At 38.2% G+C, this 27,775-nt stretch overlaps 1 protein-coding gene across 4 annotated transcripts in view; it reads right to left on the bottom strand.

Annotated features, from left to right (window-relative positions):
• LOC103464556 (SLIT-ROBO Rho GTPase-activating protein 3-like) overlaps positions 1-27,215 on the bottom strand; it is a 39,288-nt gene extending 12,073 nt beyond the window's left edge. For 2 of the 4 annotated variants that reach the window (XM_008408735.2, XM_008408736.2), the window contains exons 1-11: positions 26,698-27,214; positions 16,533-16,728; positions 11,902-12,064; positions 10,402-10,464; positions 6,381-6,572; positions 5,944-6,072; positions 5,642-5,863; positions 4,904-5,005; positions 2,497-2,694; positions 2,299-2,383; positions 781-808 (exon numbers count right to left, since the gene is read on the bottom strand). In XM_008408735.2, coding sequence (XP_008406957.1) covers positions 781-808; positions 2,299-2,383; positions 2,497-2,694; positions 4,904-5,005; positions 5,642-5,863; positions 5,944-6,072; positions 6,381-6,572; positions 10,402-10,464; positions 11,902-12,064; positions 16,533-16,728; positions 26,698-26,764 — 1,445 coding nt within the window. In that variant the 5' untranslated portion in view covers positions 26,765-27,214. Of the gene's footprint in view, positions 1-780; positions 809-2,298; positions 2,384-2,496; positions 2,695-4,903; positions 5,006-5,641; positions 5,864-5,943; positions 6,073-6,380; positions 6,573-10,401; positions 10,465-11,901; positions 12,065-16,532; positions 16,729-26,697 lie in introns of all 4 variants that reach the window. The other 2 variants (XM_008408734.2, XM_008408737.2) reach the window with 2 other exon arrangements.
• Between the last annotated feature and the right edge of the window lie 560 nt (positions 27,216-27,775).

Here is a 27,775-nt window from a genome sequence, read left to right as displayed (position 1 = left end):
TTTTCAACTCCTGCCACAAATCCTCATTTTAGCTTACATCTGAGCTTTGACTGGGCCATTATCACATCAATTTGCTCTGATCTAAACAATTTCATCATAGCTCTGGGTGGATGTTTAGAGCAGTTTTCCTGTTGGAAGGTGAATCTCTGCCCCCGTCCAACCGGTTTCCCTCCCATCCATCTCTGACCAGTCTCTCTGGCACTGGTGGAGAAAATGTTTTCCATAGCATGATGAACTCACCCCCACATTTTAACGTAGATTAGAGATAATTTGTTTTCATCAAAATGTTTTGTTTTCATATGACAAAATATAAGATGTAAGCTCAAATGCTATGAATACTTATGCAAGTCACTGAAGAATTATTTCATAAAGTAATACATAAAATATTAAAGTTTTATAAAATGTTATCATAAATTACAACTAAAACCACATTGCATTTATAGTTTTGTACATTGTACACTGGCGTGCCTCTTGGTCGGCTCTCCCTTGGAAAAGAGATTTTATTTCAACCAACTTCCTGGTAAAATAATGGTTAAATAAGTAAAGATAATTTCAAACCATTTTAATAGTTCATCATTTTTGTCTCATTAAACTTAGTCAAGTAGGTTGTTTTTTTTGCAAATAAAACAAATGGGAGGTTGTTTAATAACAAGACTTAAAAATCTTAAGAATCCCTTTATTCCCACATTTTGGTCTCATTTTAACTACATCTGGAGACACAGGAAGGATTTTACACATCAGCGCCTACTTCATTCACCTTCTTGTCACTGAACATCTTACCTTGTTGTTCCATATTCAGCCCGCTCCCCTAAAAGCAGAGGAAGCAGAGGAAAAGAGGCCAAATTAGAATCAACTAGTTCACAGTCACAGCAGTTAGTGGTATGGTTGAGTGCAGGCTGATTATACAAGGCTGGCAGATGGAGACAGAAAGGGGGTGTTGTAAAGAAAAAGGGGGCATCTATTCAGCCAAACTGAATGGGGTGAGCGCCATAGCTGCATTTGACTCGCTGCCAGACAGCGGTCATTCAGCGGTCGGCCCCAGAAGGGGATGGCCTGTCTACTCTCTCCATCCGCAAACCGGGAAATGTAACCAGGGGCAACTGGAGAGGCAGGCTGAGGGAGCTGATTTGCACAGTTGGACGATTTCATGAATCCGTAGCGCACTGGCTTTAAGAACTTTGGGAAAACATAGAAATGTATTAGGATGTAAAAAGGCTATTAGATTATAACAATGAATGTTTCTCAAACACATTCGTTTTTTCTACTCAGACCAAGACATGTTAACTGTTAGGATTTGAGAACAATGGATATAAATCTAAGTTTCTGATGTGTTATTTTGACATATTTGGCACCTTGAGCCAAAAAAAATTATTTACATCTGAAAAACCAAAAACAGTATCTCCCATCAATGACCCTCTTTTGAACGTTTTATATATGTTTGAACTAAGAAGAAAACGTTGACACCAATTAAACAGCTGATGCATTGGTTTCAATAAGGACATGTAAGTATGCAAAAAAACTTGCCTAATGTCACAGAAGTGGGGAATTGTAGCAGGATGAATGCTCCCAGCTGTAACATGGCAGCATTATGGCTTTCAGCAGCGAGGACAAATTCAGGGAGGATACTGCAAGGATTATTCCAGTGACAGACCAGGAGTGATTAAAATAATAATAATATTGTTGTCTGGATATATGAAGGGGAGCAGCCAAGCCTGGACAAGCTAGGTTGATTGTGCAAGATGAGATGAGCCCTTTGTGGATGCTCAGTAAAGAAAAATAACTTCCTCTGGTGGATCTATGTTTTTGGGACTTCATTATTATTTTAATTAAGCATTTTAGGTACATGTTAATATAAACATGTAGCATGTGGTCTCCTGGAGTAGTGGTGGCATTTAAAGCATGCTACTGAATTTTGTCCTTTTTGGTAAGAAGTCTAACAGTAACGGGCTATGGATGATTATTGGGCTTTGTCGTCTACCATAACAAATAGAAATGATTGGTTACAAATTTACTGGATGGCGTTGATGTTACTCAGTGCATTTTAGAACACACCACAACATTTTTTTCCATTAATATGTAGGTGGGTGTGTGTGTGATTCAGGACATGTGGGGCAGATGTTTTCTGTATTTAAAGAATCAGTCATAAATCCACACCTATACCAATTATCACCCAATCCCACAGGATAATAAGCGCTCTGTGATGGCAGACTATTACCATGGCCATATGCCTGTCTCTGTGTCACTACAGATCTTACCTCTCTACAAATGTCCAGCACAAAAAGGTTTTTATGTTCTCACCTTCTCCTAGTGTCTGCTTCAGAAGGTCGTGCTTAGCCTGCAGTTTAACAATGAGATTGCTGCCATTCAAGTACTCTTTGTATTTCTGCAGTTCAAAAAGAAGGAAAAAAATTATATACTACCACAGATGTTAGATATTTTTTAAACAACTTTTTGCCTGCATGCTTGTGTATTTTCTGCAGTCATCTGTTAACTTACTGTGAAGTAGAAGCCCTCGGTCTCTTGCTGATTGGCTCGCCTTTTGGTGATGTTTGCCTTGCTCATGTAGGAGTCAGAGGAGGCCGATTTGACAGACTCTGTGGATTGGCTGTGCTGGAAGGCCTCTGACACATCAAAGTCCTCCACAGTTAGCATGTCCTGGAGGGTCTGCATGGTGGCATCAAGAGTCTTCTTAACCTGATAAAAGACATCCAAGCACATCATAGTATCCAGTCCCTCTTTCATATGCACTTCATGAGGAAAAACCAAGTGATTTAGGTAGATTAAATACTAAAATACTGTACCAAAATCTAATCCATTTCTAAATGCATATCCTAAAAATTTGATTATTTTCCTTAACTATGGCCTTGAACACTGTCAATAGCTGATGAAACTCCATTCCTAACCCTGACCCATCGTGACCCAGGATTCACACTTCATGTTAGGTCTACAGAAACAAGATACCAATTATCATATTTGTGATACATTTGCACAGCATAGTGATCATTAAATTGGCATATTTTAACAATTTTGACCTTGTTTGCTAAGGTAGTTGCCAGTGGCAGCACTGTGGAGGACAAAGAAAAAAACAAGCATAAATAAACAGTGGCAATCATGGAGTCTCACTGTGTGCACCTGGCAGCATCATTAATGGTTTGAGTTATATTGCAGTCAGAACGATGATTGAAACAATTAATTATGATAACTTAGTTATTGCTGCCAATAACCTATATGATTTCTTGCTAAACATGATACATCTATCTCTGTCTTAAAAAAAAACAAAAAAAAACAACTGCGACTAACCGTTCTTAAGATTTACATTTTACAGCCCAAAGCTTTATTTTCATTGCAGGATTAAACCTTTAAAAAAGCTACCGTTGTGATTAACTTTGCACTTTTTAGCACAGAAAGTACTCCTGGACCAGTGCATCCGTGATTTTTTGTGTGCTCTGCTGTCTTAAACAACCATTCAGTCGTGGGAGGACACAGAGTCAAGATTCTGCTGGAGGTTTCTTCCTGTTAAAGGCGAGTTTTCCTTTCCAGTGGGAGACCAGCAGAAGGGATTGTTGCATTAAGTCAATGAAACAATGCAACCAGCTGTCTGCTGTCGCTTTATACTTTGAGGAGTGATTGATGCAAATTCAGTGATTCAATTTAATCAGCTGAGTTTCCTTGGATGACAAAAAAAAACCTTCTACAAGTTTAATAAAATAAATATGACTGCCTTGTTTATTAATAAAGAGGATCGAATTGGAATGTATGTATCTGACTTTCAATCTGTCTTGTGTATAAAATTGGAAACTTCCTTTTTTCTCTCTGCTTTTTTTTAATTGGTACTAAACTAAACTGAAATAAATTGATTTATCTTTAGCAAACATGCCTTGCTTAGAATGTTAAGAGTAAAGATAACAAGTAAACACTAAACTTAAAGCTGCCAGGATCTACTTAGCCTAGGTTTAGCCGTTTATCAGACTTACAACAGATTTTATGAGCGCATTGTAGTTTATAAGCACATATTTTAATGTTGTTCTGTAGCAAAAACCATGAGGTTTATTTTCCCTTAGCTACTATTCTGTTCATGTAATTCAGGGAATGGCTACAAAAAAATATCTACTTGCCGAAACGTGCCCATACCTCCAGTCAGAGCAATAATTAAAAGGATTAGGAGGGTAGCTTATCTTGCAGCACCCAACAACAGGGAGGATGGTAACAGAGGTAAAAAATAATAATAATAATAATAATTGTATATAATTGTTTAAAGAAAAGCAGCAATTCTGAATTAGAAGGTTTTGGTGCTGCAGGAAAAGATTAGTTTGTCTTAAGCTTTTTTGGCATCGTTGGCACAGGTGCCAACAAATATGAAAGGTGCTTTGCATAAAAATTTTTTGCTTTTGAATCCACCATTATCAACAAATTAAATGGAGCGACGTTTCCCTTGTGCCCAGCATTTGCATTAAAAGAATCCTCTATGATGAAGACCCTAAAACAAACAGCTACTGCAAAATATTAACGTTAAATGATAGAAATAAAATAGAGTTCATGAATTATTCTAAGTCACTAGCATGCTTACTTTAAGTGAATCACAAGAAAATCATCCTAAAGGGAGTGGTTTCTTTCAGCATTACAATGCACTAATCATTCGCCCAGGGGGAATCGCTGAGGATGTGATGAATACATAAATGTATGAGTCAAATGCTACGGCTTTTAAAAACTAGATGGTACCATTTGATATAGAAGCACTTTTTGCAGTCTAGCAACACGTGAAGGTAATTTTTTTTCTTCCTTTTCTGGCACAACGACTTAAAGCATAAATTTGTATTCTTTGTGCAAGACTCAAATTTAGCTTTCCATCCCTGTCCTCCAGATGAAATCTACAGTTGAGATTTGTGTGCACAGAAGCTCTCACCTCTTCATTTTCTATCTTCAGTGTGGCCAGGCGAGACTGCAGCTGGTGGTATCGCATTAAGAGCTCTGTCTGGACAGGCTGCTGTGCACTAACCTGACACACCTAGAAAAGAAAAAAAAGAACCTTTTATTGAACTTAGAAGAAGGGCTGAATAAAAACCATGAACATTCGTGTCTGACAGTTCATCAGCTCCAGGCCTCTTCTCCAAGTCTCACCCACTCATAAGGGTTTTGCTCTTCCCATATCCCTTTCACACCTATTTTGCACTTATGTCATTAAATCATTCAGTTTTGGCTCACTATTCATTGTAGACAAGTTTAATAGTGATAAATGTTAATGTATATACTCAAAGCCCATGTATGATGAGATTTCCTTGCAAATAATTTCATAAAATCTCTGCATGGCATTACATTTTCTGTCGGTTTGGTTTTGATTGAACTGAACCAAACAACTCTTATAAATATCAGAGATTAAGATCCCAGCCCAATCCAAAGTAACCCCATGCAACTTTCTGCTTTTGAATGTTGTTGAATGGAGTCACTCTTTCTTACAGTCACCAAGGAGTAAAAAAATTAAAAATAAAATTAAAAATTACTTTAAGTCATATGTTCTCAAAGCAGGAAGGAAAGGTTGGGTGGGTTTGAATGCGTGCATGGCTGCTACAAAATGATCTGTGGTAGAAAGTAGACCAAAAAGTAGAAAGTATCAAGGCGATGAAATGACCAGGATCAAACTCACCTCATCCCCCATGTGCGGCTGGTAGTCAAAGCGTGCGGGAGGACAGAAGATCTGACTGTGTGTGTCCATAAACCTTAGCTTGTCCCCTCTAATGTCCATGGCATCGACGGCTCCTTCGAGTAGATCCAAACCTTCGTGGCGAGAGGTTTCCAGGCTGTATTCAGCAGACAGATAGGTCCTCATGGTGCGCGCCAAGCTCGCATGGTAGCCCAAGTCACAAGACTGACAACAAGGAAAACGTGTGTCAAGTTTAAACAAATGAAAGGCCTGAACAACATTGGATTTGACTGGTTTTCACTTACATCTATCATGTCCGACACGTCGTGTATGTAATATTTGGCCACCAGGGCGTTGGTAGCTGCCAGATTGAGAAGATAGTCGTTCCGGGCCTTTGTGCACTTCAGCTTATTTTCAAAGTACTTGGCCTGTCTCTGGGGAGGGAAGAGGACGGAAGAGTCCCATTAATGCAGGATGTTAAGTGTCATCCTAATGTGCTCAAAGAAAGCTTACCACATTACATTGATTTTATCTCAGTAATTTCTCAATCTACTGTATGTGTTGAGTGTATGGCACAATGCAAAGACAAGAGTTTTCTGCCAGCTGTATATTATTTCTACATATACATAATGATGCAATGAAGCAATCTCATTTAAAATGCATTCATGGTTTATGGTTGGTTAATCTTTTTTGCCCCTGATATAAATCCTTATCATGTGTGTTCGCATCAAGGGAAACAAACCTTTTCCTTCATTTTTTCCATCTTCCGGACGGAGCTTCTTCGTTGGGGACGCTCATCGTGACTGTGACGCAACAGACCGCCGCTGATGTCATTCACCTTGCCGATGTGCTTCTCTTCCTGTTTTTCTGCCTCCTTCAGCTTGCTCTCAGCACTCAGACTCTCACTGTGGTACATGTGGTATGTCTTCATCACCTAAACAAAAAAAAAAAAAAGGTGGACGTAAAGTGATGGACAGTAAAAACAACAGTTAACATTAAAATATTGAAATATTGACCACCACATATCTTTCTTATTTAGAGTCAACTGATTAGTCTGGAAATCCTTCAACAATTTCAGATTGTAACAAGTGAAAATCTGAAAACTTTCAGAACCATAAGAAGTAAATGTTTGGCTGAAGTGTCGTAAAATCAGCACTTTTATTAGTTCCTAAAAATAAAATCAAAATCATTGAGTGGTACTGAGACTGAGAAAGAAATGTTTCATTGTAATGAAAAAAATATATGAATATTTGAGAAAAAAAATCTCTTAATGGCTGCTGTTGTATATCGCTAGTAGAAAAACTCAACACAAAATGAATCTGAATATTCTCCAACACATAATCCTCTAATATATCTTTCTCTCATATTACCACTCTAGGTTTATAATAACAAGGCCAGCTGCAATTGCTCGCTACATCTTGGAGATTTTGTTTCCAGCTCTCGTCTGTCAACATGGCATGAAAGCTCTTAGAAGCCCCTTTCACAAAACACTTCAAGTTGGGATATAGTCTCTTTCTGGCCATCTGTGTGTACCAGGCAGTATGACACAGCAAATCAACATATCGCAGTTTATGCCACCAAGTCACCCAGCGAGCTTTTTTCTTCTAACCCGTTTCCAAAAGGTCCAAAGTTGTCTAGGCTAAAATTGGTCTATATTTGGTTTAAAAGTGAAAGCTGTTGAAACATATTTTTAGACATTTATTAGAAGAAGACTAAATATAGACCAGAACAAGCCGGTCTTAAACTCCAGACCTACTGATTGCAAACACCTTGTTTTCACTACACAAGACACACATTTACATCTTTATTTTGTAAAGCTGATTCTCATCTGCCTTTGAAACTCTATAAAATTAACACCCAACCCCTTTTTAAATTTTTTTGTTAGCACTAGTGGCCTGTATTTGATAGTAGCTTGACAGAAAGAAGGGCAGAGAGAGAAGGGGAGGACATGCAGTAAATGGCACAGAGTCGAGAATCAAACCTGGGATAGTTTTGTCGAGGATTGTAGCCTTTGTTCATGGTGCACTACTCTACCACTGAGTCACCTAGTGCTGATTTTTGACAGAATAATCTTTAAGCTTATTTGAGGTTTTAAAAAAAGAAACGGGTAGGAAGATGTAACATATTGTAAGATATTTTGTGTTATTATGAACCTTAAAACAATTTCCAATTATCTTATTCTATTTTAATGTGAAAATTACACTGTTTTGGAACAAAAGCTGCAAATTCCAAACTATGTGTTTATATTTCTTAACTATAATTAAATAACTAGGTTACATGTAAATGACTAGCTCTGATTAAGCTCACTGCAAGTCAGTTTGTGAGTTGACAGCTTTAGACTTGTTACTTGTCCAAATGAGTGTTATCATATTTAGATGCATCACATCATTGTTCAATAAAGACTCTCCACAGGTTACTCATTTTACAGACACACGATCATGACATGGTGGAGGACTGTGGAGTATTTTCAGTGGACGCAGATGAAAGCATCGAGAATCTTATCATATTCACCATCCTTATGAGTGTCATATTCTTATTGATATTCTGGAGATGATCTGGGTGTATTTCTCCAAGATCTCGTCTTATATTTCAGTAAGACACAAAATAAACTTTCCAGTGATTTAAAACAAGATCTAGGTGTAATGAACAAGATTTTTACGGCTGTCAACCTATATACTGTTTAAATAGTAACTCCAGATATAACAGTTCAATTAGGCAACATCTGCTTCTCCATTGCTGGTTCTCAGGTTCTGGTTTCCTAGCAACCCTGACTGAAATGGATGAGAAGAGAACGTGAGATCGATCAGCAGGGGAGGAAGGAGGTAACAAAGTGACACAGAGCGAACGTCTGTGCTGCAAATGAAACGAGTGACAAGCCGAGTGCCGCACAAAAATGTAGTGGATGATGGTTGCCCTAATCCATTAGCTTCTAAAAAGTCTTCTCAACACAAAAGATTAAATGGCTTACGCATCCACGTTTAGCTCTGTTACTGTTACTGCTGCAGAGTTGAAAAGACTTTGCTATCCAGTGCGCTGTGTCTGAGTTGTAGACAGGCTTTTAATAATGCATGAATGTGAAAAGGGGAAAAGAGAAAAATCAATATTAGTATAGCAGCAATGTTAGCCGTGCTGTATGAAGTTAAATGTACGAAGATTTTTTTTCTGCCGTTTCTATCGTGGTGCTTTCTGGTCTTTGAACCTTTGCTTCTCACACTGATGAATTTTTCACCTTTCACAATAAACATTGGCAGAGCAACCACTGAAGTCTCTAATGCAGCTAGTATAAAATTTATACTTATTTTGCATTTAAGGAAATATGTGCAAATAACAAATTCTTTCAAAAGACATTTTCACATTTTTTTCTCCCTTTTGGTCGAATCCAAATGATTAAATATAGTTTATTCGTGATCTTTGCCTAAAAGAATATTTTTATTATGTTCACTTGAAATTAAATTTAATTTAATAAATAATATCAAAGGCTCAGGACAAATTATTTTATCAGTACAAAGTAGCCAAAGGACACAAATCCAAATGCTGTGTTGAATTAAACATAATTAATGAGTTAATATTTCTGCTTTACTGTTTGTCTTAATATTGGCTCTGGTGTTGCTTTAGTTACAGCACCTAAAAAAGGACTGGACTTTGAACATCGAGAGGAGTCGGTGTCAGGCATCTGACGAGGATGCCTCCTGGAGATCTACTGTCTCACGTCCCACCAGTAGGAGACCCAGGACTCCTACTGGTCCTGGGTCTCCTAGGACCAGTAGGTGTGAAAAAGTGTTTGTTTCTTCATACCGCACACCAACACTGGACATCACTTGAAAAAACCATCCCTACTGTAAAAAATGGTGGTGACATCATCATGCTTTGGCGACTGTTTGCAGTTGATGCAATCTTGAGATTGGGGTAGCAGTTTAGTTCTAAGCATGGCCATGGTCCTCCACATGCAGCCAGAATTGTAATGCAATGGTCCAGATTTAAGTATAGTAATTTTTTTTCAGAATGGTCTAGTCAAAGTCTAGATCTAAACTCAAGTTTGATTGTGTGGCAAGTTATGAGAAATCAATTTCAGTCAAATCTGACTGAACGTAAGGGGCCGCATACAGTGTGTATGTGTGTGACAGTAGAGTTCAAAATGTATGAAAACTCTTGTATGGCTCTAAAGTTGTTAAATGTTAAAAGATTTTGCATTAACTTGCAGTTGAACCACAACATCAGCAAACAAACAAACCCATGACAAAGCGGTCGGATGTTTGTTGTGTTCAGCATGGATTAGATATGAACTTTTCTCTGTTCTGCACCATTACACATGATGTCGAATTACAGAAATGTTTTTTTTCTTCTTTTTTTTTTTACATTAGATAAAATCATTTGTGAATTGTTAATTTTACAAAAGGAAGAGCTTCCTCAGACTCCATAACTGCTTCAAAACTGTTTGCCATGAGCATTTCTGAAGCAGAAATGCTGTCTCTGATTAAAAACAGTTGAAGACAACAAAACATTTTCCTTGGAACAATGCAGCAACTGACATCTGAACAAAAATGGACTTTTTCACGACCTCAGCAGAAGGAAAAAAGCGATGCATATAAAAGCCTGCTCTGTTGATAAGGCCTATCTTCAGCGTGCAGCGTCTGGACAGCTGCTGCACAGGTTACGAGCTCGGGTTGAAAAGAAGGCTACGGGGCTGCAGCTGCAGGCTGCCAAGGCTGGGCACCGACACAGAAATGTTTGGCTGGCAGGAGGAGGGATGTTGTGCAACTTACTGTGTAGAGTTCATTGGTGACTTTCACTAACTCTTCATGCATCTGGACCCCGATGTCTTTACTCTGCAAAGAAAAAAAAACAGCAGCAGCAGCAGATTTAGTGGAGAAATAACATGCGGTATGCACAAATATAAATATGAAAACTACTGTTGTAATCATGGCATGAAACCCTTGAAAGCAGTGTGGCAGTTTTATTTCTATGCGAAGGCTGTCAGTAAGTGCCGACATGCTGTCATTACTCTGCAGTTGAGAGGATCTAATACAATGCCCAAAGAGAAAAGGCAGACAAAAATAGAACAGTACAGTCATTGCAGAGCATTTCTCCTGACAGAGAGTCCCAGCTTCAGCTCAGTTACAGGGAATGGGAGCGTATGATGAATTGGACATTTCGCACAATAGGGCTTTTAGGCAAGAAGAGGGAGAGAATGGTGCCAGCTCCAGTGGAGTGTGACTCTGGAAATCCTGTTGAGTGGATAAAGAACGCCGTTTTGGCCGATCTATCCCGTTTTGTTGTCGCCTCTAAGGCACGACTCCTCAAAACCACAAACTTGCATTTTCAAATGCTTAGAGAGCAAGACTTCAGCACATTTGGTCCATTTTAGAGTCTGTCTTATCAAGTGCCAGAGGTGATTCATTCCTGTCACCGCATGTGTAATTCATTACCATCAACTCTGCACTGCAGCTGAACCAGGAAGCCGAGCATAACAGGATTATTGTCTTAAAGGAGTCTTAGCAAATTTTCTGTGACAGATTTCCAGCAGGCGGTCATCAGTAATCTCCTTTAACCTGCCCCAAGCCAACCATCTTTAACCACCTTCGCATTAGTGCATCTTTTTAGATTCAGTTTTAATATATTAAAAGCCCACATTTGCTATTGTTAAACAATATAAAGAGCCTTGTTGTGTAGGGTGGCTGTATATTGCAGGGGAAAGCATCAGTAACAAGTAAAGAGAACATGTTCACTAATGTTTACACTTTGCTTGTGGCTCCTGATTAGACCCTCTTCTGAAATGCCTTGTTGTTAATACCACAAACACACTTTTACCTTACTTCCAAGAGAGACAAATTTGTCCGCTAAGACGCATTTCCAAAATATTTGGACGGTTACTAAATGAGTGCCACCCATGAAAATGACTACATCAAGCTCATGTTTATTCACCATTTGTGTTAATGCTTTTGTATTAATATCCAAATAGCAATAAATAAATACACATGATTTTAAGTACAATAATCAAGGTTTTATAATATTTTACCAGCAGCAGGAATAATTCTTGTCTTTTTACCATGTTGTACATGTTATGTGTTAAAACTGTGGTATGTTTACTCAAGATTATTAGAAAGTGAGAATGTCATACAAGCATAAAAGTTACATAAATAAACTTTATACTGCTATGTGTGTGCTATGTATACTGATCTGCCCACAACATGCTTTAGAAATGTAATTTGAGCCATTTGTTTGCATGAATGTGCTCGTCTTGTAAGGATCAGTTCCATTCTGACCTTTTTGAAGAGTCTGGTGACATCCTCGCCCACGTGTGCCAGGCGGACAATGACGTTGTTGTTGTAGATGTCGCTGAGAGTGGCGTGGTCTCGGCTCTCTCGCCGGGTCTGGTCCAAAACCAAATACCAGCAGTTCACAGTGGAGATTAGATTTTGGTCTTTCCTGCATGGAGGGGGGAGAAGAAAAAAAAAAACACCTTGTTGGTACAAATGTGCATCTTCAAGGAGTACTGATAGCTGTGCCAAATGCTTCATGTTTCAACTCTGATCAAAGTAACTTAAAACATGAGGCTTAATGAAGATTTTTCCCCTGAAGTCCATCAATAAATACAAGCAGTTTTTACCAATTACAAATGAAAAGCCAGAGGGCGTGCAGAGAGGAAATCAGTACACACACAAATCTGAGGCCTGCTGGTTGCCTGACTGCTCATAGAAGCATGTGAGTTCAATTATCCTCACACCAAATAGTTTATCATCTTGTTGTTGATTTTTCTTGCGTGCATATATGTGTTGGTGTTTTTCAACCTTCCTATGATTGGGATCAGGTTCAGACATACAGAATCATGTCACTATTTTTAATGTTTAATTAAAAAAAAAGTGGTAAAAAAATTGGTTTCCCCTGCAAATAGGTAATCTAATCCAGGATTCAAATGACATCTAAATAGTTCTGTATGTATAAAAAAGGAGAAATCAAATTTAATCATTTTTATCACTTTTACTAATAAGAATACTTTAAAGATAGATTTCAAGCCAAGTACAACATCTATGTTAATCTTTAAGAGCATTGATAAATTTCAAATGAGTTCATGCTTTTGTTTATTTAAAATGAATCCTGGCTGAACTTTGACACAAAGCTGACTTTAATCTCTAATCCTCAGGTGTATTCAATGACTGATCCCAGTTTTCTTCCTCATTATAGTTTCTGTGCTATGACGAAGAAACCTAGAGTCATCTTTATTGTGATTCACACAGAGCACCCACAATAAAGACAGACAGTCACCTGAAACCACCGAAACTATTTGGATTTTATTTGCTTCAGGAAACTCGAAGGTTTCTTTGATATTACAAACAATTAACCACACAATGTGAGTCAGCGCATACTCTAAAGTATTCTCCAATGCATAATGTGAGTGTGGTTAAGGCTTGGCTTTATATTTACTTACAGTTTATGATGTTGCTCTTCTTTTGTACAAATGACGCAGGAAAAAAAGCCAAAACTCCTAATATCTTAATTCACTGTTTTGTTTATCCCCACTCCCTTAAAAACAACTAAAAAAGGGCTGTGCATCTCCATCGCTTTTTTACTTCAGATACTTGAGAAAAAAAGAAAAAAAAAAAGCATGAACAAGCTATTCCTATTGGCTCGCCTCTCAAACTGAGCTGGTGTTTGATCCTGGACATGCCTTCAAGATGACAAGATAAAAATGTCTGCCTGCCGGCTGCTCAAGAATAAGGATGAGTCTTTTCGCATTCAGAGCCCCGGCAGCGCAATGTCAAGCTGTTTAAGGAAAATGACAGGAAGAGGTTTTCCACTTGACAGCCTATAAAAAAAATACAATACCTATTTTACAGCTCGGCCATTGCATCAGAAGAACACAAAACTTAACTCAAGAACCTTTTACTCACAGCACAGAACATAAACTGAATCTGGTACCTCATTCACTGGACATGATGGATATGCAGTGCCTTGCACAACAATTCATGCTTTTTGTTTTCAGATTTCAATAAGAGGACTAGAGGCTAATAACTCTGAGAGCTGCAGAGACGGCAGTTAGTGGTGCTTTTAGCAAATATGGCAAATAATTATGGAAGGGTGCCATGAAGATAGTGATGAAACATTTTGCTTTTTGTCATAAGGCATTTGACGCATGCATTCTGCAAAGAAGAACTGGAGAATATTTCAAGTTTTGAGATACACAAATCTGTAGAGATATAAGACCTCAAAATGCTTGCACCTTTGCTTTACTATCCTACGTGTGAGTGAATAATCAGATTAGATTTTTTGTGAAAACTCTTTACCAATTAAATGCCCTTATCTTTCCACTTGTGAAGTACATATTACTTCACAAGTAATATTGTGAAGGTATTGGCTGTTACCTAATAAAATGTAAAAAAATTTGACTGGTATGAGATATTTTGCAAGGCACTGTTCGTTATGAGTGATGCATGTGGACAGTCCCTTGTAAAGTAAATCTGTACAGTTAATTTAGTACATGTAGCACATTTTTTACTCCTTTATGAGCTTCTGAGGCATGAATGTTCACTTTCTACTGGATCTATGAACAAATCATGCACAGTAACACAGAGAATAGAAATGTTATCATAAGTGGGGAAAATGCAATAAGAGATAAGAGCTTAAAGAGCAGAAGTGAAACAACTGCAGGTTATTAATGACATTAAAGGGCCCCTCCAATCTCTTCTACAAGCATAAAAGTAGCTTTTGACATTCAGTTATAATGATGACCATTTAATGTGACGGAGAAATCTGGGACAGTGAGGGTGTGGGGAGAAGTTTCTGCAGGAGTCTCCCTCTGAGGGAACGCTCCATTAATCAATGTCCTAGTGACGGGAGCTCTCAGCCATGATTGCGCTTTGGGTCCAGTTGGCTAAAGAGAGATTTCATGATGGAGATGAAAAGAGTTTCCCTGCATAAATCGCTGTAGCATAAATAGATGTACAACTACTTAAGAATCAATGACTCCAATTGAACCACAGTGCTAAATGTAACTGATTTTCCTATTTGCTAATCTAAAACTACTTTACGTAAAAAAATGTGCAGGTATCAAGGTAGAAGATACAGATCTATAGGGGTGTGATGAGGTTTTTTTGATTTTGACGCCCTGTTTGAGGCTTTTGCTTTAAAGTAAACACAATCTCCCATTTTGATCTTTTACGATATTTACAAAATTTCTATTCTAATTACTGCGCAGTTTCTTTATGTTTTAATCTTTCCTATCATATTATGATTATCATTATTATTGTTTTTGTTCATCTTGATTTTTATATATTTAACACGTTAATGATGCCACTTCTCCTGAGTTTCCCATCTGTGGGTCAATAAAGGCCATTTCTATTATTTTCTATTCTATTATTCTGTCTCTACAGTTAGTGGTTGTCTAAATTTACTGACAGTGTTGGCAAATAGTCCTACAGCAGACATCACTTGCTAATTAAAACACTGAAAAAAATCACCACTTTTAATCCCTTTTGTCTGGCAGTAAAACTAAAAAGATAACTGAGACAAAATACGAGTATTGATCTAAGAACTGTGAGAATTACACAACTGGGTAACTGTTTGTTTCTAAAATTAGCACCTGCTTCATCACTTCCAAACTGTGTAAAACTTAACGGCCCTTTAGTTGTATTAAGACTGGACAAAATAGGATCATATGTAGGTCATGATCTAAAATATTTAAACTGATCGGACAAGAGATGGTTAATTCTAAGACATTCTTAAAACTCAGGTTCTGTAAAAATAGTTACATTTATAATTACTAAGTTGCTGTCAATATGCAATCCTACCCAGCAAGGTAAGCTTAAGTTATCAGTTTTGTGCTGCAAGTACGAAGATAAATTTTTCAAAACTGTTTTTATGTTTGAGCCTCACACTTTGAAGTAAAAAAAAATAAAAATAACATAAAATCTTCTCACTAAATCCTTTGTGTAGCTGCATATTTGGTAGAAGAAATGTAAAAATGTGACAGACAAGATATGAACAATTTGTAGGGTTTGTTATGCGACCACTTTATAAAATAAACTGTGAAGTGAAAAATGCTACAGTGAAATGTTTTTTTTAAGTAATCTGAGATTCTAGTTGTAGAAATCAATGCTTTTTTTTTAGAAATGCACAAGCATACCTACATTTTTAAAAAAAGTAAATATATTCAATTAATTTAGTACATTTATAATATTGTTGCTCCCTTATGAGCTTCTTAGGCATAGATATTCACTTTGTACTGGATCTATGAGCCAGTGCATTCATTAATTTATCTTACAGTCTTCATTGATCAATGTTCCAACCTCACAAGAAAATATTATGCTTCAAAGCATTATTAATGTCATTTTTGTATAGTTATCTTCATGCCAAGTGATTCTCATTAACAAAATTGAGTTGGCCAATTTCTGAACATGCACAGTCACAGTGTGCCGCAGGCTAGTCTAAGCATCATCTCCAGCGTGCTGCAGGCCATCGCTGCCCATGACAAATGATCACAATACACTAGAAGTTAAACTACAGAAAATTAGTAATATATCACTTTCTTCCTGCTTCATCGAATTCTAAATAAAGATATGTCCCAGTTTCTCAACGTAATGTGAATTTATGCTCATTTGGCTAGGATTTTATTGTGATGATTTTTGAAAATGTAAACGACCTGATAGCCGGAGAATAAAAGGAGGGGGTGGAGGGATGGATAAAGAGTCTGACCTAGTTGGAAGGAACAAAGCAGCCCGGGGCCACAAGGCGTTTTGGCCCTGGATTCATTTCAGGTCATTTCCTTTGCTTTTATCCCTTCTCCCTCCTTGCTTTTTATCCCCCCTCTGTTTTGCTCTCTGTCTGCAGTGGCAGTGATCTGCATGGCACACGAGTGATGTTTGTTTATCAGGTGTTTTTCTCTGCTTTAAACACTCACTTGAAATGCTGGTGCTCTCTGGAGCTGCGGATCTTGGAGGAGTAGCGCTCAGCCAGCTTATCCAACCCTCGGGAATACTCTAGCTGGAGTTCGGCCTTTCGGCGAAAGAACTCTTGCAGGTCCTGCAGCAGCTGCAGCCGGGACTCGGACTGCTGCTCCAGACATCGGAACTGCTCCACCAGCTGGTTACGAATCTCTGTGTAACAAAACAAAAGAGAATTAGCAAAATAAACAGAGCCTCTCTACATGTCTGCGTGGCCCCCCCTTCCCTTCCCAATTAGGATCACCAAGGCATGTGATCGCACATTTAATCCAAAAGTAATGCAACCAAACAGAACAAAGTCATCATAAGTGGAGAAAACCAAAATGTCAGAATTCATTTGTCTGCCAGCTTTACATGCAAGTGTTTGTGGGGATAGAGGGAAGGAGAGAGAGAGAGAGAGAGAGAGCAGGGGTGTCTGCTTGCTGGGGTTGCACACGTGCATACAGTATGAGATGCATGTCTGATGATCGCAGCAGACAGCACGGAAAATTCAAAATAGGTCAGCTTCTCAAAATGCATTGTGCCGAGAGAGCCTTCAGAGGACATTGGCTGAAATACACAAACTGCGAGCATTTGTCTTATTACATGATTACAATGATTCCTCTGTGTTTGAGGTTCGAACACCAAATTGCATCGTTTTAAAAGTGGGAAAAGTCTCGTTTTAGGCAAACATTTTGAAGCACAATCGAGAGACATAAAACAAGAAAATGCATCGTCGTCCCTTTGTAAAGAAACACATTCATTTTTTTGTAAATTGGCTGCTGTCCAGTGTTATGCAGTTAATGTCCAGCAGACAACCAGGCCACGTGTTTTACTGATAAGGACAGGTTTACAGATTTATCAGTACGACAGCTAATAAAAACCTCCTGACTCCTTCCTGAATAGCCTAGAATTTTAATGAAGCCATTTTCAGTCATCTCTGGCATTCCATGTAATAAAACCTCCAATAAAACAAAAATACAACCAGGAATATTACCACGACTCTTACATTTTTTTTAAAAAAGGCCATAAATTCTATACCAACACATACCTGTAGCGTCTAAAGAAAGACAGCAATAAATACAGCAACTACATAGCTGCTAAATATAAACTGTTTATTGCTATATGCTCCTTTACAACTTATGTCCAACCTACAGGTACACCTTGATTAAAGAATTAGAAATATTAAAATCCATCTAGATAAACATTTCTCACAATATTTCGCTTCCCTATCACCAGGGAGGAGATTAGGTGCACTCTGGTAGGACACCAGTCCATCACAGGGCAACATGCACTGTGTGTAAAGTTATTAGGTAAATCAGTATTTTGAACATGTCATCATTTGTAGGCATATTTTCTAAATCACAGCTGGATAAACTTGCTTTATGGATTTAAAATAAGAGCAAGTTTAGAAGAGCATCAGTTTAAAACTCCCTCCAGCTTTTACATGAATATTTATGACATTTATAAATCATTCATATTTCTATAGTTTTGGCAGATACATATTGCAGTAAGTATGTTTAGTCAGTGTGTTCACCACAACATGTCTCAATATTAATGTTCTCAATAATCAAAATTAAAGTATTTTAGTATACTATTTAGGATCCAGTCGAATGGACTTCCTCTGTCATTGATGCCGAAACAAGATATAGATTTTAGTGACTGAAAGTGACCACAAATGAGATAATGTCTTTCATGTGACATCACAGCAACAGAAAAGGCTGGGAAGGGTGGGAAAAATGCAAATCGCAATCAATGGATATTTATTGAGCAGCTGTGAAGAATATTAGTTCAGAGACTGAATGACACATGGAAGGAATGTGATTGAAATATTATTCAATGAAAATGCAACAATATATTTACATCCAAGTCTATCTGATGACATCATAAAATGCAGTTTAGTCGTCGTCAGCTGGTGTAGGCTCTTTAATATGGGTTATCCTCAACACCCTGAGCATACAAGTTTAAGTCTCTTATTTTCATCGCGAATGTGTCAAAAAACAAACGACAGAAAGATTTTCGAGCCTCATGAGAATACAAGAACAGGCAAACTGTTAGCTTCTAATAACATGTGCATCTATTTAAGAAGTTCCTTTAGTCTCCAATCTATAAACACTTATGCTTGTTTTCACTCCTTTTATTTTGTCATTCTGACATCTTAAGAGTTAGACAAAACTCAGACCTGGACTGATTCTACAGTCAATACTAATTCTTTACAAACACATGTTGTGATTTATGAACACATTAATAGTGAAACATAATTAAAAAAAACGTTTCTTAGTTTTCTCCAAAATATTGTCAAAGCTTATTTTGTTATTGTAAATCTAACATCACAATTATCTTCTCGACTGAATATACGAGACACAGCAACACAGATGAACTTTTCTATTTTGTACATTTATATAGATTATTATGTTCAAGTTAAATTCATATTAATTCTGAAAAAACAAGTATTTTTCTATGCACTCCGTGGTGACGTACAGCCACTTTGGATACTTTAGCATTAATTATACTAAACTACCTCTGACCTCACATGCACAGATTATGCAGACATATGCAAGGCTTTTTGAACAAAGTTCTTTTGTGTAGAACGTAACGAGACCACTTGACCAACGCTGTTTCAAAAGATCCCTCTATGACAGACTGTTACAAGCATGCATATCATTGCTGAACTGACAGCAAATCTATGTAAATGCATGAACAGAGAAGGCTGCCTTCAAGAGATCCCTTCTGTTAAGATTCTTCGTGCCATTTTTTCCGAAAGCAGAGGGAAGGATGACAAAAATTCCTTCCCCACTGTCTGTGAGGGGAAATTGTGAATGAGTGAGCAAAGACTCAGACATACAAAGTAAATATGTAATCCCCTGATATGCGGAAAGGAGGAGATGTACCTCTTTTGGTCCCCACAGTTGCCTAGTTGCCTGGTTACATGCCTCTGGAGGCATTTCAGCGAGAGCAGGCCAGTTCCCTGCTCCAACAGTCGCAGCAGTCAGTCTGTTTAGCATAATGGCCAAGGACAAGGGCAACGTACTCTGCTTCAGAATAAGCAACAACCAGCCTCTAACGATGAATAAGGCAGCGATCAAGTCCAAAACTTCACGGGCTGTGATGCACTCTTGAACTGATATAGACCAATGAGCAACACAATTTGTTGGTTTAAGTGATTATTATCCCCAAATGTCAGCAAGCAAACAACTCAGAGAGCAAGATTTTATTTTGTCGATTTAAAAAAGAAAACCAGATGCACTTATGATATTTGCTTTCCCCCCCCCCTCCTGTGTGACAGTTATTTTTAGATCCTAAAGTGTTACTAGCAATAGAGCACTACATTCAATGAATGATTCAAGCCTTTGCAGGGTAATGCATAATTACACAGAAGCTTGCAAGGAATTCAAGAAACAGGACCCAGACACTTTTTTCCTCTCTCTTTAGTTGAGAGTAATAAAATGTCGAGTAGCATGTCATACCAGATTCTTTGCCTGGGAACATTGTGTATGCTCCACACCCAAAGGCTGGTGGAAATTCACAAACAGGGTTTTGGACATTTGGTGGCGTTTCTTACCCTGTTCAGATCGAGATACACCAACATTTAATACTCAATGCATCTCTTTAAGGATATGGCAATAGATTTTGATAATTAAGATTAATGGCTGCACAAATGTAGCTTGTTCTACGGTTGATAAAACATTAGGTAAGCAGTGACATCATTGATTGTGTGCAATGAGTGTTTCACTTTAATATGTCAGAAACAAGCGCCAACTTGGACTGAAAATATGCCAAATAATGGTATTTCTGGATTTTAGCAGATATAAAACTATTTATTTGTGATAAGTTTTCAGTTTTAAAAATACACTCTCTGGCCACTTTACAAGGTACACCTTTCTGATTCAGTATAACTTATTTATTTAATGCTAACTAACTCACAACACATGTCATCTCAAGGTACTTTGTAAAAATACAAATTTCAAAACATACTGACAAATATGATGGCTTAAGACAAATATTGAATTAGCCAGCAATGCATTAATTAAGGCATGTAAAGACAAATTAATGAAGTTTAAACCAAACATCAAAATTGGGGGAAGGGAATCTTAAACTAGTGAGTTTAGTCATTGTATTGCTGTTAAACAAAACAGTCTGATTATTACAGAAGCAGCTTATCTACTTGGTTTTTCACTCAATTTTTTGTCTGAACTACTGAGAACGTGCAAAAAAGAAAAGAAAAATATTCTGTGAGCCACAGATCTATTGTTGATGTCAGTCAAATAGCCAGAATGGCTTTAAATGAAAGAAAAAGCAACAATAGCTGAAGCAAGAAATGTTGCAGCCGAAGTCTGGAAGACATCTGACCTCTGATGGGCAACAGCAGCAGAAGATCACACCGGATGCCAGCTGAAAACAAGAATCCAAGTCTACAATTCACACAGGTTCAGCAAAAGTGGAAAGATGTTGTCTGGTCTTTTAAATATTGATTTTGATACAATATTAAGACGGTTAGTTGTCATAACATGATAGCAAAGCAAAGTCTTAATGACTCAGGATGGTGCTGGTGGTGTAATCATGAAGGATAGCCTCTTGACACAGTCAGTACCAAACGGATGTTGTTTGAATGCCACACCTTTCCAGAGTAGTGCTGCTGTTGAATTCCAACAGCCTCCACAGTCACCAGGTCTCAATCCAAGGAATGTTTTAGATGTCTCCCTGCTTTAAACACACCTGATTCAGGTTTCTGCGGTTCAGCAAAAGTCTGTCAACCAGCCAGAAACCAGATGTACTGAAGCAGGGAAACATCTATAACACGCTGGGAGTTATGCCTTGAGGATCATGATTGGAAAAAAAAAAGAAATGACTCATATTCTGATGTGCAGCCAACAAATCTGCACCAACTATGAGGCACTATCATGTCATATTAGACCCGATACTGAGAGATATTTTTACCACCTTGTTGAATCTATGCCAAGGCAGTTCTGACTGCAAAATACCAGCCGGTACGAAGCTGGTCAGTGACTATTTAATATTCAACAAAGCCCCCAGTAATTTAATGTTAAATGATGCTGGTAAATATTTTTCTCTCTTTAAATGGTAATGTGGCACACAGCATTCAAACTGACAGTCAGTAATTGTAAACCCACCTCAGTGTCAAGCTGAAACATAATTTAGCTTGACACTACATCGTTTAATGTGGTGCTACATTAAGCGACGTAGCACCACCTACATCGTTTAATCTGATATAATTACAGCTCGAAAAGGTTATTTGTTACAAATGTTTGCCCTTCCTGAAATGTTAGAGGGCCGTCACCTGCTATTTTTACTCTGCAGGGTCAAAAAAGACATGCTCACCCAACAAATGTAACAGAAGCAGCGCTTGGGGTGGTTACGCTCCGATCTCTGGCAGACAGTCAAATGAAATAAGGGAAAGCTTTGGTCACCGTTTCATCCCAGCTCTGCCAGCTAGGCGTGGGCTTTACAACAGAACAGAGCACCAAATACAACGCAGAATGGAGTCGCCGTCACCACGGTTGCCAGTTCAAAGTAGCCGAGCACAGTTATTAGTAAGCGTGGCCAGTAGCTGTGACTGAGACTGTTGTTAGCCATGCGTGGCTAGTCACAAGGGGCCTAACCCAAAATGACACGTTGACATAATTTGGAGCAAATCAAGGCTGTGTTGTGTGAGCGCTTGTTTTCTGAATGCAGTAATGACTATGGCATGCATTTATAGTTGGTTTGGTTGAGTTCACATAAGCTTGCTCGCTCACTCCTGAAAAATGCTTTTAACAACTAACTGCGTCACTCTTGGTGTAATCACACAGGAAAATCCAAAATTTACAGGCGCAGTTCCAAACGGCTTTCTCCTTGGATTTCATAAGGCTCCGCTGCGAAGCCTTGGTCTGTCACCGAAGCAACAAACAAGAATCTCAAACATTGGTGTTACCAAGACACAAACAACAAAGATATTTATGGCGCTGTCAAAATTCAACCATAACACTTCAGGCCAGCATTTATCAAAACATTTTTTTCCTTTGTGATGGAATCTGGCAGAAAGGTTTGTCTGCTTGCTCCCCAAGGAAATGTGTATTTGTGAAGAAAATCACATTAATTTCAAGGCTATCAATAAAACTGACTGAAATATCAAGTCCTTAACTATGATAAGGTTGTAGTTGGGCTGCCCAAAGTCTTCAGCGCTTTTTATTTTTAAAACAACTCTAAATTATGGAAAAGATGTGCAAGGCTTAAGATACAAAACTGAAACAGCATGATGGATAATAGAGCTCTGCATTTTGGCAAGAAATAAAATAGAATAATTTCTCACAAATAAAGTCACTAACTTGGCCAACAAGTTGGTGATTATTTTGTGAATTATTTTATTATTATTCACAAAATTATGACATTAGTATAGCTAAAACATGCATAAAAGGATAAATCAACCATTTGTTCAAAAAGTGACAAAATGTCAGAGAAACAAACACTTGTAAAGTGCAGAAGGTTTGGGTCTGATTGATCTGCTGTGCAGTCAGCAGCTGAGCTTTACTGGAGGCCAGCGTCAGTGCATGAATAAAATCCTCGTAGCACCAAACCAATCCAAGCCCCGTTAGCAAATGAGCTTAAGATGTCAGCTTAAAAGCCTTTCCTGAAACTGAGACGAGCGATCGGGCTGTGATGGCTCTCTCAGAGACGCAGAGCCGAGTGCAGACCGATCTGTGTGTAAGTGTGAGCGTGAAGACAGTGTGAGAGTGAAAGAGTGACAAAAAGAAATTTCACCACACCTCTCCTCTGACTATAAATGCTCATCATGTTCTTCATTCCCGACACGTGTTGACAATCCTTTGTCATTTCAGCTGTGCAGTGGTTAGCTGTTCCATCTAAGCCTGGCTTCACACCGGCTATACGTTCTGTGCTTTGAGTGAGCCGTTGAGGCTTTCTGGCTCCAACGTTAACAAGCTGGAGCATAAACACATCTCAGACATACGATATTGATCTCATATGCAATCAGTCGTCCATCACAGTCTCGGTGTGTAAGTAGAAGTAGCACAGACATTAAAAAGGTGCTTATCTGTAATGATAATTGCATGCGACTGGTCTTCAATCATAAGTGGGCATCTTTCACGTTGATTCATTTCAACGATGGATTAAACTAAATTAACATGCCTCCAATATGCATGTGACAAAATCTTATGGCACAAGATCTTGTCAGGTCTCTTCAAAGTGAAGTCCGTCTTTTGAGTCTATCTTCGTTTAGAGGAGTAATTTTGTGCTATTGTTATTATGAGTGTTGGATATGAAGGTAAATTATGCACCATGCTGCATATTTGTATTTTATTTTTAGTCAATTTTCGTTTCAGATCAAATATTACAAAATGAGAGAACAGATCACAAGACATGATTTCTTTATAAAATGTGCATTTTGTGAAAAAAAACCTGAAGTGTAATTGGTGTTAGGTAACTAATTAAGTATTATGTATTCAGGGTCTTTGTGTCTGTAATGTATTTTAAGACATTTGTTATTAATGCCTCATGGAAGCTTTTGAGGCGGTAAAGTGGTCAGTCATTAAGAAACTACAACTGTTTCAATGCCAAAACAGCAGAAATCAGGCAGAGACAACTTTAAAAAAAAAATAAAAAAATTAATAAAAATTTCTAAAGATGGAAAAAAAAAATTTTTTTTTTCTTCTTATAACTAGCTTACTAATTATGAGAAGTCAATTTTTCTTGTAAAACCAAAGGAGAAAGACATCAGCAGTGTTACTGATTTGTTGTCGTCATTGTAAAGAGACATCATCATGAGATCCATCATCATCATCATCATCATCCTTTAGCACATGTTCATAATATCATACAGCCGTAGTTTCAACCCAGACATCAAATGTGTATTATTGTTGAGCAGCGGGAGGGCTGGTGCCAATCACTGGGCGAGAGACGATGAATTCAAAAAACTGATCACCACTCAATCACATAGCAACACAGTGACACTCAATGACAACCATCTAGACTCCTAAAAGAGTCCAACAATCTAATGTGCATAACTTTGGTAGAGTTGATTGATAGAATCCAGACATGCTTTGGGAGAACATACAAAATCTACAGACCTTTGTACTGCACAGCAATAGAGCTAACAATTACTACTACACCATGCAGCCCCAAAAGGGTAATCACAATAATAATATGATAAATACATATTATTTTATCTCAGAGCTTCAGGGCATTTTGTTCTTTCAGCATTTCAAACCCTCATTTTGTACAGCTGTTTGTCTTCCTACTTCGATTTAATACATGTAAAGAATGAATTTTATACCCATCGTACCCAAATCTGTGTTTTTCATTGCACTTAGGGATTGGCATGATATAAAAATAAATATAAATATTTATTTCCACTTTATTTTTTTTTGTTTCTGAACCATTTTTGTGTGATTCGACTCTAATAAATATGACAGTTATGGCCAAAATAAAATAAACTCTCAGAAAGCTTCTGCTGATAAATATTTACAAAGGTCATGTAACCACATTTCTTCATAGTATACTTGGAGTAGAATATAGAAATGTACTTTTGATGATTGGGTTTCAAAGCAGGAACACTATTTTATCTAAACACAGTTCGGAACATGATATTTTAAATATGGATGATGTAATAAAAAAATTTCTCTAAATAGGTTCAGATCACTGAATGTGAAAAAGCATTCATTTTTGTTTAAATGCTTCATCAATGTAAAATAATAAAAAAAAGGTTGTGATTAATTAGAACACACTGTGTGTGGGGAATCTTGGGGGGTTTACACAGACAAAAAAAACAAACAAACAAAAAAACAAGACCAAAGTAAAAAAAAAACAACAAAAAAAACTACATTGATGACTGCAACACTAAACTAAACGTGGTCATGAAAGTCGAATAACAGAAAGAGACTGAAGCTACAAGTTCAACATTGCAAATTTTTTGCAAATTGTCCTGATAAAGATATGCCTGTTTTAACCACCTTTGATGTAAATGAGCAGGACTAGGAAAAAAAGCAGTAAGTGGCTGCAATCCATTTAGTGGTCATTCTTCTTGAGTGCATTTCTCCTGCAGAACTAGCTCACATGAATACTCAACCGGAATGTGGTCGGTTCATGTAGCTCATACCTTTGCTCTTATTTCTTTCTCAGACCAAAATGTCTGCAATGGACATAATAACCTGCAAAAACAATTCTCTCTCAAACTGCATGGAACTGAGCTAGCATTGCTTTAACTAACGCTTCTTTTAAACTCATTGGTTTGTTTGTCTTGTAAACAAAGTAATCAGTTAGCATGCAAAAAGATCTAACTGGCTTCTGGGGTTCAGACAGACTGAATGACACCTTACAGCAACAGGAAATGCAAGACTTACATTAAAACCACAACAATAAGAGGTGCAGCATGATGACAAGACAAGCCTGACTATTCACATCCTGCAATCTGTCTGATCCGTTCCTGACTTTCTTCTCACTCTCACTGGTTGGTTCATCCAGTCACATACTTAGTGTCAGACAGTGAAATCCTTTCATAGTTCATAATTCATACAGACAGCATGCATAATTCATGGACTTTCTGAACTGTTGTGTGACCTTCTCAAGCATTCCCTCCTATTCTTTCTCATATCACACTGAGTCATGAAGTGACAGGAAAATACTACAAAAGGGATGATCGCCATCTCTCTCATATGTCTTAACTTTTTCACGCCAAAGAAGCTTCTGCAATGGGAAGGTGGGAACATTTTAAGAGTTGAAAGTACTTTAAAAATATATATTGTAGGATCATCAGGGATAACTGTCAAAGCTTGCATAGAGCAAAGAAATAATAAAAGCCCATTGCTCACATGGTCACACACAAAGCGAGGCATGTTTGAGAAACTGGAGCACAGAGTTCTCTGCAGTAGCTAGATGCTTGCCTTAAATTTTCCCCATATTTAATTTCAAGGAAAAAAGAACTCCATCTAAATAAAATGGAGTGAAACATGATGCCAGGGACAATTTCTGGAAGGAAGGCAGGAAAATAAGTTATCTAAACCAACGTGATCTCTCCCACCCCACAACACTGCACACTAGAGCCACATAAAGATTGTAGTAAAGTTATGCAAGGGTGTCCTCCCACCAAAGCAACAACAACAATAGGAGCAGGCCCTGCACGTCACCCACCTTTCACTTGGGTCTCATATTCGGCAATAATCTCTTTGTCCTTCTTGACTTTGGCCTGAGATGACATTTTGCGGCGAGCGGCTTGTGCAGTCCTCGGGCAGGAATCGAGGGTGTCGGTTGCCACAATGCGGCGTTCAGCCCCTCCGCAGTCCTCTCCGGGCAGCTGGGCAGCAAATCAGAACCGAATCATGTCCAGATCGACGCAACTTTCGGAGGCTAAACGCACTTCTGGTCCTCCTGGCTGCGGTGCTGCCGTGCTGCGTTCAGGGCGACGTCTTTCTCAAAGTGCTTAATGATCTCCGATCCTGACCACTCCTCCTCCTCCTCTTCACCAGCACTCCTCAGTAAATCATGAACCAGTTCACGTCTAATGTACATGCAAACTCAACTCAACCCCAGTGATAGGAGGTCCTTCAGAAAAGCATTCTTCAGTTTGCCTTTTTTTTTTTTTTTTCTTTTGTTGGCCTCTCCTTTTCTGTGCGAGTTCAATGCTGCTGCAGATTTGGCTGAATGGATGTGAAAGTCAGTGGGAGACTCCTCCCCCCAGTCCTCTCCCCACTCTCTCTTTTCTTTCATGGATGATTTAAGATTCTTCTGTGTGAACTGAAATTAAAATCTGTCTCAATAACAGATTGCATGTTGTCTGCGGGGACACAGGCCATGACTTTGTGGGCATTCATGGGAATTAAATCTGCAGGCTTGCCAATGCCACAAATGTTGCAGTTTCACAAACACATGGATGTGTTAAGGTAGCATAGCATGTATGGTCTTAGCAAGAGAATAACACTGCATCCTCATGGTCTGTCAAGATATTATGATCATGATGGAGCTCTTGACCTTTTAGTCTCCTATTTTCTGCATCATTGGTTATCAAAGTAGGGGCCAAGACCCAACTGCAGGTGATGAGAAACCATGTGTGAGTCTGGAGGATGTACAGCAAGCAAATTAAATATACCGGTATGTCTCAAAAGCCTCTCGACCCCACTGAGGACGAAGGGTGTAAGAAAATGGATGGATGGATGGATGGATGGATGGATGGATGGATGGATGGATGGATGGATGGATGGATGGATGGATG

Source organism: Poecilia reticulata, linkage group LG5 (genome assembly GCF_000633615.1).
Source record: "Poecilia reticulata strain Guanapo linkage group LG5, Guppy_female_1.0+MT, whole genome shotgun sequence".
NCBI lineage: Eukaryota > Metazoa > Chordata > Actinopteri > Cyprinodontiformes > Poeciliidae > Poecilia > Poecilia reticulata.
Note: the sequence above shows the minus strand (reverse complement) of the source record. Positions and strands in the feature narration are given on the sequence as shown.